Source organism: Juglans regia, chromosome 16, assembly GCF_001411555.2.
Source record: "Juglans regia cultivar Chandler chromosome 16, Walnut 2.0, whole genome shotgun sequence".
In the NCBI taxonomy this organism is placed as follows: Eukaryota; Viridiplantae; Streptophyta; class Magnoliopsida; order Fagales; family Juglandaceae; genus Juglans; species Juglans regia.
In genome coordinates, this window is record NC_049916.1 from 161,283 (window position 1) to 178,793 (window position 17,511).

Genomic DNA, 17,511 nt, shown 5'->3' on the forward strand with positions numbered 1-17,511 from the left:
CCAAGAGAAGGACTATACCCGATGCAGACTTGTGGAAGAAGAGAGAAAAATCATACTGACTCTGTGTAAAACTTAAGGTAAGAAGTGTACTGCGAAATTTCTCAAACCAAGCCTGGGGAGCTTGTTTGAGCCTATACAAAGAACGCTTTAGCTTACAGACATCATGAGAAAAAGAAGTAGTCATACCAGAGGGAAGGTTCATGTAGATCTCTTCTTGGAGATCACCATGAAGAAAGACGTTCTTCACATCCATTTGATGCAGATGCTACGACTGTGAAGCGGCAATAGCTAAGATGGTTCAAACTGTGGTCATTTTGGCAACAGGAGCAAATGTCTCCTCATAATTAATCCCATATTCCTGTTTGTTACCTAGAACTACTAGGCGAGCTTTGTATTGGTCCAAAGAGCCATCAGAATGAAGCTTTACAGAGAAAACCCATTTACTCCCAGTAGGCTTGACTGTAGGGGGACAAGGAACAATATCCCAAGTGTGATTCTCCTCAAGTGCTTGAAGTTCTGTTTGCATTGCATTTGGCCAACACTCATGTTCCATGGCCTGTTTGTAGCAAGAGGGAATGGAAGTAGAGGATAAGGTAGCCACAAGAGAGATAGGGGAGGAGAAACCATACCGATCAGGGGGTCTAGAAGGGCGAGTAGACTGGTGAAGAGTGGTGGAAGCAGGATTAGGAGCCAAGTCAAGATCTTGAGGGGGCACAGAGGAAGTGGAACCAGGCTCATGTCGACTACATCTTTCATATACAAAACCAGGTTTGAACCTTTCCACAATCATTAGAGAATCAGAGAAGCTAGGCATAAGAGATAAAGATGAAGATGACAACTCAACATGAGATGAAAAGAAATATTGATTTTCAAAGAAAACCACATTCCTAGAAACCCGTATACGATGAACATGGGATCATAACAGACATAACCCTTTTGAGGTATAACATAACCAAGAAAAGCACACTTAATAGATTGAGCAGTAAGTTTATGTCGTTCATGAGCAGGGAGATGCACAAAACAAACACAACCAAATACCCGAAGATTAAAATATGAAAAAAAATGGCCAAACAACTTAAAGAAAGGAGAAACATGATTTAATGTAGGAGAGGGTAAGCGATTGATCAAATGAACCGAAGTAGAAAGCGCTTCACACCAAAAACGAGGAGGAACAGATGATTCAAGTAAAAAAGTTCCTACCACATCAAGAAGGTGACGATTTTTCATCTCAGCAACATCATTTTGCTGTGCTGTGGTGTTGAAAGACAAGAACGCTGAGAGATGATCCCTTTGCTTTGAAAAAAGTCTTGAAACTCATTAGACATGTATTCTCCACTAGAATCAGAGCGCAAGACCTTGATGCTGGCTGAGAATCGAGTCTCAAGGAAGTGCAAGAAAACGCTTAAATACTGAAAAAACTTTGGCCTTAGCTCGAAGGAAGTAAACCCAAGTAAAGCGACTAAAGTCACCAATGAAAGTAACAAAGTACTTGTAATGCGCATGAGAAATAACATGTGCAATCCCCCAAACATCACTATGAATAATATCGAAACATTGTGAGGCACAAGATGGATGATGAAGAAATGGTAGAACTTTACTTTTGCCAAGTTTGCATGATGTACAATAAAAAGAAAGATCAAGAGAAGAACATGTTTTATGTCCCAATAAACCAGAATTAAATAAAGTACGAAGTACATCAGAGTAGGGGTGCTACCCACCCCCCGCCCCGCCCCTCATGGGGGGTGGGGGGTGGGTTTTTCACCCATTTCCCCTCGGGATGAGGGGCGGGCTACGAATTAAACAAAGTACAGTACATCAGAGTAGTGCACCCATGGGGGGGGGGTGGGGTTTTCACCCCTTTCCCCCGCCCTCGGGATGAGGGGCCCCACCCCTCTGGGCGGGGTGCGGGGCGGATTCTCAATCCACCCAGCATCTATCTACTTAAAAAAAAACACTACATTTTACTTGGTTTAAAAATTATTTCTAAATCCAAAAGTAATTAAAAATACATTTTTAGACCCAAATTATAAATTTAAATTTTGTAAATATGACTATAATTTAAAAACTATGTAATTTTTAAATTTGCTAGCATATTGTGTAAATTGTAGTATATTAGTTTTTAAACTATGTAGTTTTTAAATTTGCCAGTGTATATTTTGTAAACAAGTCTAACAAATTGTAATATATATTTATATATACACAATTTGTAAAATGTAAATATATATTTATGTTTATATATATATAATAATATATATATATAAATATAAGCGGGAGAAATGCGGGGCCCTCCCCGCCACCTGCCCCGTTAGGGGCCCTAGATGAGGGGAGGGGCAGCGGGGCCCCACTGCCCACCCCTGCATTAGAATTTGGGTGGCTTAGACGTCCATGCCACATCTTATTTCCAGAACCAACAACATTACATGCAAAGAAAAGTAAAGGAAAATTAGGAATAATAGTGGAAGGAGAAACGTGAGGAGGAAAGAGTCGTCCCACTTTAGGCCCCTTTGCGATTATCTTCCCTGACACTTAATCCTGCACAACAGAACTAGAATGAGAGAAATGAACATTACAATTATTATCAACCAATTGACCAATATAAATAAGATTTGTGGAGAGGTCAGCAGATACAAAAACATCAGTTAAGGAAGAGGAAAGATCACCAATAACACTAATAGGCAGAGAATGCCATCAGCAGTGTTAATTTTCATATGCCCATCATAATTTCTGACATTTGAAAGAGGAACAACAGTATTGGTCATATGGTTAGAGGTGCTGGAGTCAAAATACCATGACTTAGAAGAAGCTTTATGATTACCTGAGAGCCCAAAGGCAGAAAAAGCAGAAATGATCATCTGTTGTACCATTTCAGGAGTGAGTGTGTTCAGGTTTGCTAAGGCTGTAGGAATAGGAATAGTAACAATCAGCGAGGCAGCAGGCAATGCAGCAAAACTAGAGGCACCAGCGGAGGTATGATAAGCAGTACCCTGCTTCCTTTCAGGTCGAATGGGACAAGCAGAGATGATATGACCCTGTTTCTCGCAATAGTTACAGAACTTCTTGGGGCAATCCCGAGCAATATGACCAAAAGCTTTACAACTAAAACACTGGACAACATGCATATCTCTACCCTTATTCCTCCCTTGAACTACATAAGCCACAGTAACAGGTGCACTAGCATTAGCCCGATGTTCCACGGCAGCCTGAGTTACTATATGCTGCTCCTCATGAAGAAGTTCACTCAAACAAACATCTAGAGATGGTACAGGATGACGATTCATTAGATTAGAACAGACAATTTCAAAATCGGAACGGAGCTTCATCAAGAATTGATCTCTCTTGCTTGTTTCATGCACTGCTTGAACGACAGAGAGAGCTACAGCGGGAACATTAGCATAAACAATGTCTGAATCATTAGCCCAAAGATTTTGAAAAGCAGAAACATATTCCTCAATGGAGAGACTTCCCTGTGTGAAATTAGCCATCTCATACTCCAATTGAAAACGCCGAGCCGTGTTGTCCTGATTGTAAACCTTGTTGAGGTAATTCCACATGTTAGCGGCAGTTTTATAAGGCCTCAGATTGAGAACAATGGTGAGGCTCAATGGAGCCAAGGATCCAGATAATGACCCTCGCATCCTTGATTTCCCACTTTGACAAAGCCGCAACATCTCGAGGCGCGGGATCACTCCCATCAATATGACCCCAGAAACTCCCAAGCAGAATAATTTTTGCCAGTAAATCTAATATGGAACGATTCTAACTTATTTGATGACATGATTCACCCGAGAGACAGAAAAAAATAGTCCACCAAAAAGCTGTTGCGAGAAGCAAAAGTATATATTGTGCCGAGAACACCCAGACCAGAAAAGACAAACAGAAGTTGCCGACAGTTGACTCACACCAGAAAGTATAATTAGAAGATGTAGAAAAAAAAGGAGCCACGCAAGAACAACAAAAAAATTGCACCAAAAAAACTATCACAAACCAGAAACGGAACAGACTGCACCGACGTGCAGAGGAGAACTAGAAATTGCCATAAAGGGTGCCGATATGCACCCTGGAACCAGAAATAGTCAACTGAGGCACCGAGAACCACAAACCAACCAGTCTATTGTGTGGAGAAATCTTCCCCACAAGCCCTTGGCACCTCCATAGAACTCCAACACACCCCCCTTGTCAAATTGGATTGAATGACCTCTTTGTGAGGGTTCTCCTCATTATATAGAATGATATCACTAATTACAAGGCTGAAAATCAGCCATTACAACAATCAAATCTAACTAAATAAGGAAACTATAAAGGTCCTACTAATTTACACAATCATGGCTACGATCAAGCTATTTACAACTTCAAAATATTGTCTAAATAAGGAATACAAAATATTGCCTAAATAAGGAAGGTATGACTAAAATCTGTACAATGATAACTACATTCCTGCTGACATCCCCCCTCAAATTGATGCTGGTTGGTCAAGAAGCATCAATTTGCCTACAAGAAACTGATGACGTTGTCGTGTCATGGCCTTGGTAAACACATAAGCTATCTGGAGGTCAGTGGAAATATGAGGAAGAGAAATAATACGAGATTCCAAGACTTCTCGAATGGAATGATAGTCCACCTCAATGTGTTTTTTACGCTCATGAAAGACGGGATTGGTAGCAATCTGAATGGCACTAATATTGTTAGCATGGAGAGGAGTAGGATTCGACTGAGCACAACCAAGCTTAGCTAGGAGCCCACGAAGCCAGAGAATCTCTAAACAAGCAGCTGACATTGCACAGTATTTAGATTTAGTGGAAGATTTAGAGACATGATTCTGTTTCTTGCTCTTCCAAAAGATCAAAGAGTCACCAAGAAACATGTACCAACTCGTGACAGATCGTTGTGTACCAGGAGATTCGGCCCAATCAACATCATTATAAACAACAAGGCGAAGAGGAGTCCCAGCGGGGAATAACAAACCACAGCCAGGGGACCCTTGAAGATATCTAATAATGCGACGAACAACAGCTAGATGTAGATGACTTGGAGCCTGCATGAACCGACTAACTTGCTGGACAATAAAAGAAATATCAAGTCGAGTAATAGCCAAATAGTTCAGTCTACCCATTAACTGTCAAAACACAGTCGGGTCAGAAAGGAGATCTTCCTCCTCACAATGATACTTTGTGTTCAGTTCTAGAGGAGTATCCACAGAAGAAGTATCCTGAAGGCAAGCAAAAGTAATCAAATCCCGAGTGTATTTATGTTGATTAAGAAAAATGCCGGATGAATCAGTATGAACTTCCAACGCCAAGAAGTACGGAAGAGGACCAAGATCCTTCATATGAAACGAGGCCTAAAGATGTTGCTGCAATTGAGTAATCAAAGTGGAATCCACCCTCGTAATAACAATATCATCAACATAAACCAGAAGAAGAACAATACCAGTGGATGTCTTGCAGAGAAACAGAGAGGAGTCATATTGACTTTGCTTAAAGGAAAGCTGAAGCAAGGTGGATCTAAATTTATCAAACCATGCTCGGGGAGCTTGTTTCAGCCCATATAACGAGCATTTCAACTTACAGACATCCAAGGAAGAAGAAGATGGCAGTCTAGGTGGAGTGGTCATGTAGATATCTTCTTTGAGATCACCGTGAAGAAAGACATTTTTGACATCCATTTGATGAAGGGGCCAACCTTGGGAGGCAGCAATAGATAGAACAGTCCGCACTGTAGTCATCTTGGCAATCGGAGCAAAAGTCTCCTTATAGTCCACCCCATACTTTTGTTTATTGCCAAGTGCAACCAACCGTGCCTCGAGTCCCATCAGAACATAGCTTAATCGAGTAAACCCACTTGCAACCGATGACCTTAACAGTAGCAGAACAAGGAAGAACATCCCATGTGTGATTTTCCTGGACAGCCCAAAGTTCTTCAGCAATCGCCTCACGCCAACATTCATGTTTAACTGCCTCGGAATATCCTAATGGAATGGGAATTGAAGACAAAGTAGCATGGAGAAAGGTATGTGAAAAACCATACCGATCAGGGGGAGGTGATATTCTGGTCGAACGTCAAGGAACTGTGTGGAAGTGCGGATCACCAGTAGAAGAGGCAGTCTGAGCAGGGTCAGATGGCAAATTCAGGCTCAGGAAGGGGCAAAGTTGGTCATCGTCGCTCATACACAAGCCTAGGTTTGAATCGGTCAAGAGAAGAAGTCAAGTTATCAAAATACAGCAAAACATGCATCTAAGGTAAAGACTCAACATGAGTAGAAAAGAACATTGATTTTCAAAGAAAACAACATGACGAGAAATACGAAATCTGTTAGAGCATGGATCATAGCAAACATAGCCTTTGTGTGAAATACTATAACCCATAAAAGCGCACCTAACAGATTGATCAGATAATTTATGACGTTCATGGGATGGCAAATGAACAAAACAAACACAACCAAAAGTATGCATATCAAGATAACGAGGGTGCTGATGATAAACACGAAAGTAAGGAGTGTCAAAATTCAAGACACTAGAAGACAATTTATTAATTAAATAAACCGCCGTAGACAAGGCTTCGACCCATAATTTAGGCGGAACAGAGGATTGAAGTAATAACGTACGAACAACATCCAACAAATGTCTATTTTTTCATTCAGCAACACCATTTTGTTGAGGTGTATAAGGACAATAGTGCTGGGAAATAATGCCTTTTTGTTGGAAAAACTCACGAAACTCACGAGACATATATTCGCCACCTGAATCATACTTTAAAGTTTTGATCCCTGACGAGAATTGAGTCTCAACGTAGGCAATGAATTGTTGAAAGACAAAGAAAACCTCAGATTTAGAGCATAGAAAATAAATCCAGGTATACTTGGTATAATCATCAATGAAAGTAACAAATTATTTATAATTTGCATGTGAAATGATAGGAGAAATTCCCCACACATCACTATGATTCACATCAAAACTCCGTTCAACACGACTACCATGAGAGGTAAATGAGAGGGACTTACTATTACCTATTTTGCATGTGGAGCAATCAAAAGAAAGATGAGATGAAAATTGATCTTTATTGCCCAACAAACCAGAGTTTATTAAATAAGATAAAACAACAGAGTTAGGATAACCCAATCGTTTGTGCCATACTTCACCCTTATTGTTTACAGTGTTACAAGCTAAAGAAATAACAGCAGGAATGGAAAAATGCGAAGGAAACAATTGTCCAACTTTAGGCCCCTTCGTGAGTATCTTCCCCGACACCTGATTCTGCGCAAGACAACCATCATGAGAAAAACGAATATCACAGTTGTTATCAACCAACTGGCCTACTGAGATAAGACTAGCAGAAAGCTCCAAAGGTACAAAAACATCTCTAACTGTGGAATTAACATCACCAACAACATGAATAGGTAACTGACTACCATTAGCAATCTGAATATGCGACGATCCATTATAAGTCCAAACATTGCTAAGAGTGTCAGAAGAACTAGTCATGTGATTAGACGCACCAAACTCAACAAGCCAAGATAAGGATGGTAGTGAACCGTTACCTTGCAGCCCTAAGGCTGAAAATGCTGAAATAATCTTTCGTTGAACCATCTCAGGAATAAGAGCAGATGAATCACCAACAATAGCAGAGTTAGTGCAAGTAGATGGACTCACAATGGCCTGATAAGCATTAGCCTGACGATTCTGGGGACATATAGGACATTCTTTGATAATATGCCCTGACTTCTTACAATAGTTGGAAGATTTCCTTGCACAGTGGGCAGCAATATGGCCGTATTCCTTGCAGCTGAAACATTGAACTTTCTGCATCTCTCGTCCCTTGCCTTTACCGTGAGCCGCATAAGCCACTGCATATGGTATCATTTTGTCTTGCTGGTACGTGGCCTGGGTGGCAAGACGCTGCTCCTCACGAAGTAACTCCCCAAAACAAACGTCCAAAGAAGGCAATGGATCACGGTTCATCAAATTGGAGCGAGTGGCCTCAAATTCAGGTCGTAACTTCATTAAAAATTGATCTCGTTTGCTTTGTTCATGAACTTCCTTGCACAATAGAGAGATTCTTTCAGTACATTGGCATAAGTCATATCAGTAAATTCTCCCCAGAGATTATTAAACCAAGAAAAATAGTTTTGAATGGAGAGATCACCCTGAGTGTAACTGGCGATCTCGTACTCTAACTGAAAATGTTGGGCAGAATTGTCTTGATTATACACTTTCCTTATGTATTCCCACACAGTTTTAGCAGTCTTATAAGGCCTCAGATTGATAACAATAAGAGGATCAACAGAGCCTAAAGTTCATGCTATCACCCTAGCATCTTTGATCTTCCACTGAGCCAACTTAGAAAGCTCAGTAGGAGCGGGATCACTACCATCTATATGACCCCATAATTCTTTCCCCAAAACAAATAAGCGAAATTGAAATTCCCATGCAGAATAATTCTTATCCGTGAATTTCACAGCAAAGGAGTCTGAAGACATGATGCTCATAAAAAAAAAAAAAAACAGCCAAGAAGAATACCTGCCCACATACCTACTGAGCACCAAGGTTCTGATGGGTTTACTCAGAATATCAGGAAGTGAAAATGTCGAGAACCAAAAGGACAGAACTACTGTGAACCAAAAAACAACACAGAACTGCCGTGAACCAAAAAACTCCACAGAACTGCCGAGAACTCCAAAGCCTCCATAGAAACTGCCAAGAACCCCAAAGCTTCCACAGAAGCTGCCGAGAACCCCAAAGCTGGCACAGAAACTGCAGAGAACCACAAGCCCAGACCGTGCCAACAGTGCCGGGAACAAAAAAAAAATCTCCAAGGTGTAGCAGCCCAGCAACGACGAAGAGACAAAAAATCCTCACACAGTGCCAACAGTAGAAACACTATCGTCCCCCAATGAAAAACAAATTCTAACGAGAAAGCACCAGAAATATTTGGTAAGTTATGGCTCTGAAACCATGTCAAATTGGATTGAATGACCTCTTTGTGAGGGTTCTCCTCATTATATAGAATGATATCACTAATTACAAGGCTGAAAATCAGCCATTACAGCAATCAAATCTAAATAAGGAAGCTATAAAGGTCCTACTAATTTACACAATCAAGGCTATGATCAAGCTATTTACAGCTACAAAATATTGTCTAAATAAGGAAGGTATGACTAAAATCTGTACAGTGATTTTACTTATAAAAAAAAAAAAAATCTGTACAGTGATAACTGCATTCCACTGACACCCCCGGTCAACGTTCTCCCATGTTTGGAATCAATTGCCATTTTCCAAAAGGCCTCCTCATGGTTATACTGCCAACCCAACACTCGAAATCGGAGGGCATACCTTGCCCCCACTTAACTAAATGAACTTTCAACCATATCACCTAATTTTTTCCATAGGAAATCATGTTGGAGCTTCTCAATGCAATTCACCACGCCAAAAGCTAATAGAAACAATGATAAAAATTTAGTCAGCAAATTGGACAAAGTGCTCTTAATTAAGGTAGTCATATAACCTTTCGACAAATACATTTTCTTCCAACTTGCCAACCCATGCTTGATTTTCTCAATCACTATGTCCCAAATAGATTTAGCCTTAAAAGGAGGCACCCAAGGAAAGCAAAGGTACTTCATGGGAAGGGAAGATAGCTTACACCCCGAGGTGTAAGCCAAACTCTGAAGATTGTGGACATTTCCAATTGGGACCAATTTAGACTTGGATAAATCCACCTTTAAGCCAGAAACGGCTTCAAAGCATAGTAGAGTGCCCTTCGTGAGTGAATTTGGCTTTGCTCTAACATCACAAGAAATCAATGTATCGTTAGCAAACAATAAATGGGAAATGTTGAGGGTTCCCCAATTAAAACCTCCTACCAAGAAGCCCGACATAAAGCCACCTCCAACCATAGCTAACATCATTATGCTAAAGGGTTCCATTACATTGATGAACACTAGAGGAGACAAAGGGTCACCCCTCCTCAGTCCACAAAAACCATTGAAGAAGCCAACTGGAGTGCCACTTTCCCAAATGGATAACCTAAAGGTGGAGATGCAATACCTAATTAATGAACACCATCCTTCCCCAAATCCACACCTCTCAAGCAAGAATTGCTAGTTGACTTGATCATAAGTCTTTTCCATATCCAACTTGCATAAAGTACCTAGTTTACCTGATTTTATTATCTATCCAAACATTCATGCAATAAGAATTGAATCCATGATTTTTCTTCTTCTGATAAATGCATTTTTTGGCTTCAATATACCCCAAAACCTCACTCAAGCGATTAGCTAGGACCTTGGATGTTATCTTATATCCCCATTAGCTAGGCTATAGTCCTTAATATCCGAAGCCCCAACTTTCTTGGGTATGATTGCAATAAAGGTGGCATCGATACCTTTCTCGAATTTCCCAAACAAGAAAAATCTGAAAAAAACCATCATAATATCTTCCTTCCCCACATCCCAAAAGGATTGGAAGAAAGCAAAAGTGAATCCATTCAGGGCAGGTTGGACTGTAGGGCTTTGGTGAAAAGGATCGTTCATGTGCTAGAAACTGGACATGTAATTGCCCATCCCGTGCAAAGAGGCTCCAATTGATTAAAACAATTATTTCTTTCCATTCAATCATACTAGTCAGCCCTATTAATTTTGCGTCAGTGTGTCATCAAGCAAGCGGACAAACACTAAGATTCTTTTTATGGTAGGGGAGTGAACATAGCCATGTTTGCCTACTGAAAAGGGAAGGAGATCTCTGTTTAACTTGTTTGAAAAACTAGATCCTAGCTGCATTGTTGAAGCACTTGCAGCACACTCTGACTGATATGGATGAGTCTATGTGTGTGATGGAGTTAAGGCCTATATACTCAAGAACAAATGTCTTTGGGATTTACTAAGGAATAAAAGGCTTTGTGATTTGAAATCCCCAAGGGATTGCACTTGGACCTGGCAAAAAATCCTCAAACTTAGACACTTGGCGCATAATAGGGTCATGCATATAGTGGGTGATCGAGCTTCCACCTTTTTATGGCTGGACAACTGGCCCCCTTTGGGCTCCATTATCCAAAGAGTCAATAGAGGTTCTCTAGACATCGATCAATCTATCATAAGCCGCTCTGTCATTTTTTATTTTTGGTCGTTTAATCACACTTGGAATTATGTATTAAGGTCCAGGAAGTTATTAACAGGATAGAGTGGAGTCGGCCCTGGGGAGCTCCAAAATGTATGCTCAAGTATAGCTAGAGAAGTGCATTGGGATGTAAACCAAATCCCATATAAAGTGATAGGGTACAGTGGACGGTAGATCCCAAGGGTACCTTCTCTATTAACAGGAATCTATTTGTTCCAAAGATCCTAAGGTGCAATGGTACAAGCTTGTTTTGCCATTTGAGATTGGGATTGGGCCACGTTTTTTCCGTTAACGTTGATGGACAGAAACCTTAAGGAAGGGTCCTATGTCTAAATAACTCATATCACAGGGTATTATTCCTAAAACAAATTGCACAGAGACACAAACCTAAGTCAGCCATAGCACAGGATATAATAGTTCAAGTTGGCTTTGAAAATGGATTGATATTGGATTGCTCTTGTCAGCTTAGAAGTCAGTACTTACAATCTTGAAATTTTTATATATTTTGATTGAACAATGTATTTTAATTTGGTTATAATTATCAATTTTTTTTTATGAGTGCCTATTAGGTATCATATATGCGTGTATTAAGTAAGCAGAAGAGAATTTTATAAAATGTTATGTTTAAACATTCGTGGTAGCTGTTCTAGTTTTGATATTTTTTAATAAAAAATCTGTTTTTACTATAAAATTTTATTTATTATTTAAATAAGGGTTAAGTACTAAAATAGTCTTTGTGGTTTGCCTCTAAGACAGATTAGTCCATAAGTTTTAATTTTGGACATTTTAGTCTTTATACTTTCAACTTTGATCTAATTAATCATTTCATCACTATTCCGTTAGTCATCTACTAGAAGTGCCAGATCAACACCAATAAATATTGGGCATGTGCATCATATTTTAAAAATTAAGAAAATACAAAAATAATAGAAAAACAGAAAAAAAAATCTAAAAAACAAATTTCAATGTAAACTGCTAAAAATAGTTTTTAGGATTTAATTTGAGTTTAAAATAAAAAAGCTTCTAAAAATCTTCAACCTGAAAACCAAACTTCTAAAAAGCCTCTGTAGGTGTCAAAAACTGACTTTATTTAAACAAAAATAGAACTCATAAGAAAAACATAGGTATTTATTTTAAATTGATTTTTTTAGAAGTTTTTTAATTTTTAAAGGACCTTTTTTTATAGATTTTTTCTGTATTTTTTAATTTTTAAAATATGATATACACGCGTCAAATATTTATTAGAGCTGACCTGGCAATTTCAATAGTTGACTAACAGAATACTGATAGAAGGATTAATTTGATCAAAATTGAAAGTACTTTGGTCTCCCCACGGGGGTGTCACACAAGGCAAAGTCAATATGGATGACATTGTGAAATGGAAAGGTGACTAGCCAACTAGAAACTTCTATATATGTTAAAAGGGGGTTGGATTACCTTGATCAAAAGTACTCTCTCTAACTTTATCTACCTTTCCTATCCCAGTAAGTGTGGCAAAGGGACGTTTACATGTTCTCCAGGATTCCTCGTCATCAAAAAGCAAGTGTGGCGAAGGGTATTGAGAAGCTAGTCAATACCCAATGGGGGGTGGCTTGTCAGGCATGCCTAAATGTCATCCAGTCATTTAATTGGGCATTACTTGGTAAATGGTTGTGGCATTATGCAATAGAGAGAGGCTCTATGCTGTTGGTGGTAATTGGTGATGGAAAAAAGTACAGGGTCTTGCGGGCTGGATGGTATACTAAGTTTGTCAATGGGCCCTTCAGAGTAGGGGTGTGGGAAAACATTCATTGAGGATGATGAGATTTTTCTAGATCCATTAGATATAAGGTGGGAATGGGCCTAGCATCAAGTTTTGACATGATGTGGTGTGAAGATCAGGCCCTGAAGGAAATCTCCCTAGAATTGTATTGTATCTTCTTGCATGGAGGCTTCCATGGCTGAATTTCTCCTAGTCATGAATGGTGGTCCGTAGTGGATTATATCCTTCATCAGATTAGTGCAAGAGTGGGAAGTGGAATCGATCACTTCACTGATTCAAATATGGTTTTCAATAAGGATGGGGGGAAATCATGAGGACAAAATGGGGTGGACCCATTCTAGAAGAAGGCAATTTGAGGTCAGATCATTTACTGTTTTCTACATCCTATGGTTGTAGGCTCCTTTTCTTGAAAAATTACATGGCAAAACAAGGCACCTATAGAGTGGCCTTTTTGTAAGGCTGAGCACCGCCCCCTACAGGTAGGGCTCAACCTTGGCCAGGCATTGGATCCACCTTTCCAGTGGGATGAAAGATTCAGCACCCAGCTTTTTTTCCCTTTCTAATGTTACCTTCCACCTGCAACATCCGCTCTAAACAGAAATGATGAACTAGCCAAAATCAACCCTAAATTTAGAAATGAACCCCAATATAGAAATGAACCAAAAATGATGAATAGGTGTTCCCTTTGTATACCCCTAATGTATTTAGATTGCACCCGTAGTGCTTTTTTAATAAAGTGTGGTATCTTTACTTAATGGAAAAAAAATGATGTAAGGGTTTCAAGGTTCTCAAGAGAACCAGTGCCTTAGCCAAAAATGGAGTTTCTCAGACTGTCTTGAAATCTGGACAATCAACTTAGAAGTTTTCTTTCCACTTTGGTGTTTCTGCATGCTCTTGCTGTATTCTTGTGCTTGTTCTGCTTGCTCTTGTTGCTCTGCTGTCACTCCCTGCCCCAAATTGGTTGTTGTGGCTTGGACGAATTATGAAAGCCTTCTTGTTGGGTTGAATTGTTGATTATCCTGCTGTTGTGTACAGACTTTCTGGTGTGGTTCTGCTAAATCTTGGTGGCTGGTGTAGCCTCTTGAGTCAATTTGTTTGTCTTGGCCTCTAATCCGATGGCTTAGTTTGCTTGAGTCAGAATGTATATATCTATTTGACGATTAGGTAGCAGCTGGTTGGTTGTTATGCTGCTACCGTGATGATGCATGTTGTACAGATCTCTTGGGTTCAATACTAATTTTTACTCAGCAGTAAAAGGAAAAGTCCCAACCCCCTTCACCACCCACTTTCACATTGCTCAACCAAACATTGATGTCTATATGTTATGGTGCTCTTTAATCTTCAAGGACGATTTCATTTTGTTGCATCTCAAGTTCTCAACTATCCTTTAAATTCCATTTATTTCATTTTGTGCATTCTAGGTTCCTTTATAGCTTGAAAATTTTCAATATTCCAAACTGTTGAGTCTTATCATCTGCTTGACTTATTTATAAAATAAAATTAAAAAAAAAAAAAAAATTGTTTGAGTTCTCATGATTTTGTTGCAGAGTTTCAAAATGATGTTATTGAAGAACAGCCGAAGCAACCATCCGGCTACATAGACAAAAGTAATGGTGAGACACAGCTTGCAAATATAGAGAGGAATAACCAAGTGATTGATCTGAGTGATGATGAGGAGAAGGAAGAACCAAGTGTTGGCAAGCGAATTCCTGATGACCAGTTGGGAAGCTTGCTATGGCATTATTTAGATCCCCAAGGAGAAATACAGGGCCCTTTTTCTTTAACATCCCTTAAACGTTGGAGTGACGCTTATTACTTTCCTCCGGATTTCAAGGTCTGGAAGACGGGTCAAAACCAAGATGAAGCTGTTCTATTGAAAAATATTCTACACTAGGTTTTTGCTCAATTGATTGTACTAGACTAGATTTGTTGCTTATAGTAGGGCGTAATCTATAAATAGCAATTGCTTGGTATGTGAATGATACGAGGTTTCTGTGGAAGAACTAGCAATTGTACCATGATAATATTCACTATCGGGGGGTACATCTGATTAACTTTTAGTTGAATAGCGCAAGAGAGAATGAGAGAAAAGGCTGCTTGTAAGGAGAACTAAAAGATTTTAGTCACGTTGTGAATGTGGATCACTACAATTTGGGCTTCCAAGTCAATGGGCAGGGTTGATTCTCAAGAGGCCTCTGTCCTTGAACTCATTTATCTTAATGGTATAGTTTCTTTTTAGCATGTGTACGCCATCTCACTTGTATCTTAATGCGTTGATACGGTAATATGTGTCAGAGTAATGCTAGATATACTCGTGGAGTTGGGTCTTGTATTTATTCAATTTTTTTAAAAAAGATTGCATGGCACTTGCGCACTTCACAACTGCAAATATTATTTTTTTATATATTAACCCTTAAAATGGTTATTTTAAAAAATAAGAGATAGATTTTATGATTTATGGACAATTTCACATAAATACCATATGATGAAAGTAGAATGAGCAGTGAACATAACATCCCCCTTAATTAAAGACCACAAGGCTAGAAGGGAATAATTAGCATCTAACATGCTCTCACTACAAAAAGCCTTTATTGTTTGACCTTAAAATGACATAACATAAGAAATATACCATTTGTTTCGGCAAGTACCAATGACCAACCCAGGTCAAATATAAACGGTATCTTAGACGGGAACTAAAAGGTATTCCTCCGATTTATGCATCGAGCAGACACGGGCAAGGAAAGGTGATGACCGAGTTACTTAGGAAGGTGTTACGCACGTGATGATGCCTTTATAACATGTAATTGTAACCCACAAAATAAGAAAACAGACAGAAAAAATCCATTAGTCTTCAGCTCACATTTTTAAACTGTAAATTACCATTCTCCAAACAATTTCACGCTCTATATATCCCCACATCTCTAGGCAACAGTTTTGGATTTCTTTGGGAAATGGCATCCACCAACCACACAGGCGTGGTCCCGCTCATAAGGCTCGAGCGTCACTTGTTCAAAAGGCTCGAACTGATCCTGCTTTAGCTTGTTCACTTCGCTCTGGATTAGCAGCAAAAAGAAAATTTCTACTGGTATGTGGTATCGTTTATTTGAAAATAGAAGAGTCCCATTTAACTATTAAGAGTTGAAAACAAGAGAAAAAAGTTTACCTCATATTGTTACTAGTCTGATCAAATCATTAGAATACTCCTGATAAGCATAAGTGGTAAATAACGTCACATGCTGCTTGAAAATGAGATTTTCTTGCGGTTTTATAATGATTCCAGTGGACCCTAATTTTTTTTTTTTTTTTTTGTTTCTCTGATAGGTGACCTCTATTTAGAACGTTAACTAATCCTTTTTCAATGTAAACTCCTGTGACTTCGATTTTTCTTAGATCTTAAGGTGGAGATTGGAATATCCCAGATTGAATGTAGAATGATGGTTAATGGGGATCCCACTTTGCCCGTGTAAGCGAAGTTATTATGAACTATAATCCACCCTTAACATTTGATTTAGCTCATTTAGAATATAAGCCATCATGCAGTTTATAGTTTCCTTGTGTCACTATACAACATATATTACAAGGATACCGGCCCAAAGAGAGTTAGAAGGCCAGAGACATGTCCAAGAAAAACAACTCCAAAAGAGAACCGGACAACGCTAAAAATATCTGTTATCTGACAAAATTTGTGGAGCCAAAGCAACAATTCATGTACAAACTGAACAGAGTCAACTTGGGGGCAATCCAAAAGTATAACTTCAACTGTTATTTTCAACATTTAGCTTAAAACATATTAGAGTAAACATAACATAGCTGTTAAATAGACATCATAACATTTAACAAATATTAAATTAGAGAACTATCTATTTAAAGCATTCAAAATTCTCTTTTTTATATATAAGCAAAGCATTCAAAATATCTGATTCAGAAAAAACACCCACAAAGGGAGATGCAATATATAAGTATATATTAAAAATATTTCGGCAAAAGCGAGTCTGCCACCATGAAGAGTGATAAATTGTTGTCTAAAGAATATGAAAACTGCCACCGCCAGGTTTCCACAAGGAAATGTCATAGTAAACACAAATAGAATAATGCTAAATGACAAAACACAAGATAAAATGTAAAAATGCATGTATGAAATATACAATGACCTACAGAATGATAGTAAATTCAACAGTATCTCTCTAGGAGCATCTGAAACCTGAGCTTGCATCAATCATAACATGTTGAAGGGAAACCCAAGTAACTCACATAGATTTTGCTATACATTAGCCACTATTCATCCCCACCCCCCATACCTGACTTTTTTTTATAGAGTGTGTGGTGTTTTTCATAAAATAAGAAACAAGTTTATGACAGCATGAGAAACTCGATTCTGCATCACCCATTATCTCTTGAAGGGGAATCCGAGTTAACTCATCATATGGTCATGACATAAAATATGATACAAAATTAAAATTTGATGTAATAAGTGTAACACAAAAAGAAATGAAACATACAAATCCCAAGCCCAAAAGTGTATAAATTAACTAAATGATGGACAAATAAAAGCCATCCAGGAATATCCCTTAAAGAATCTTATTATCCCATAACGTGGCAAGTTTGAATGTTTCCAAAAAGCACAAAAATAAAAGCCAAATA

General features: G+C 38.8%; 1 protein-coding gene and 2 non-coding genes across 8 annotated transcripts in view; 1 reads left to right on the forward strand and 2 right to left on the reverse strand.

The window, feature by feature from the left end:
• The window catches only part of LOC109000901 (uncharacterized protein At5g08430), a 33,650-nt gene extending 18,539 nt beyond the window's left edge, over positions 1-15,111 (forward strand). For all 6 annotated transcript variants that reach the window (XM_035686386.1, XM_035686388.1, XM_035686390.1 and 3 more), the window contains one exon: positions 14,418-15,111. In XM_035686386.1, the coding sequence (XP_035542279.1) occupies positions 14,418-14,764 (347 nt within the window). In that variant the 3' untranslated portion in view covers positions 14,765-15,111. The remainder of the gene's footprint in view (positions 1-14,417) is intronic.
• Positions 15,112-17,059: 1,948 nt separating this feature from the next.
• On the reverse strand, positions 17,060-17,134 carry LOC118344909. The gene has a single exon (XR_004798640.1). It is a non-coding gene; the product is annotated as a small nucleolar RNA snoR60 (small nucleolar RNA).
• A 93-nt stretch (positions 17,135-17,227) lies between these two features.
• LOC118344908 lies at positions 17,228-17,299 on the reverse strand. The gene has a single exon (XR_004798639.1). It is a non-coding gene; the product is annotated as a small nucleolar RNA snoR60 (small nucleolar RNA).
• Positions 17,300-17,511: the final 212 nt, after the last annotated feature.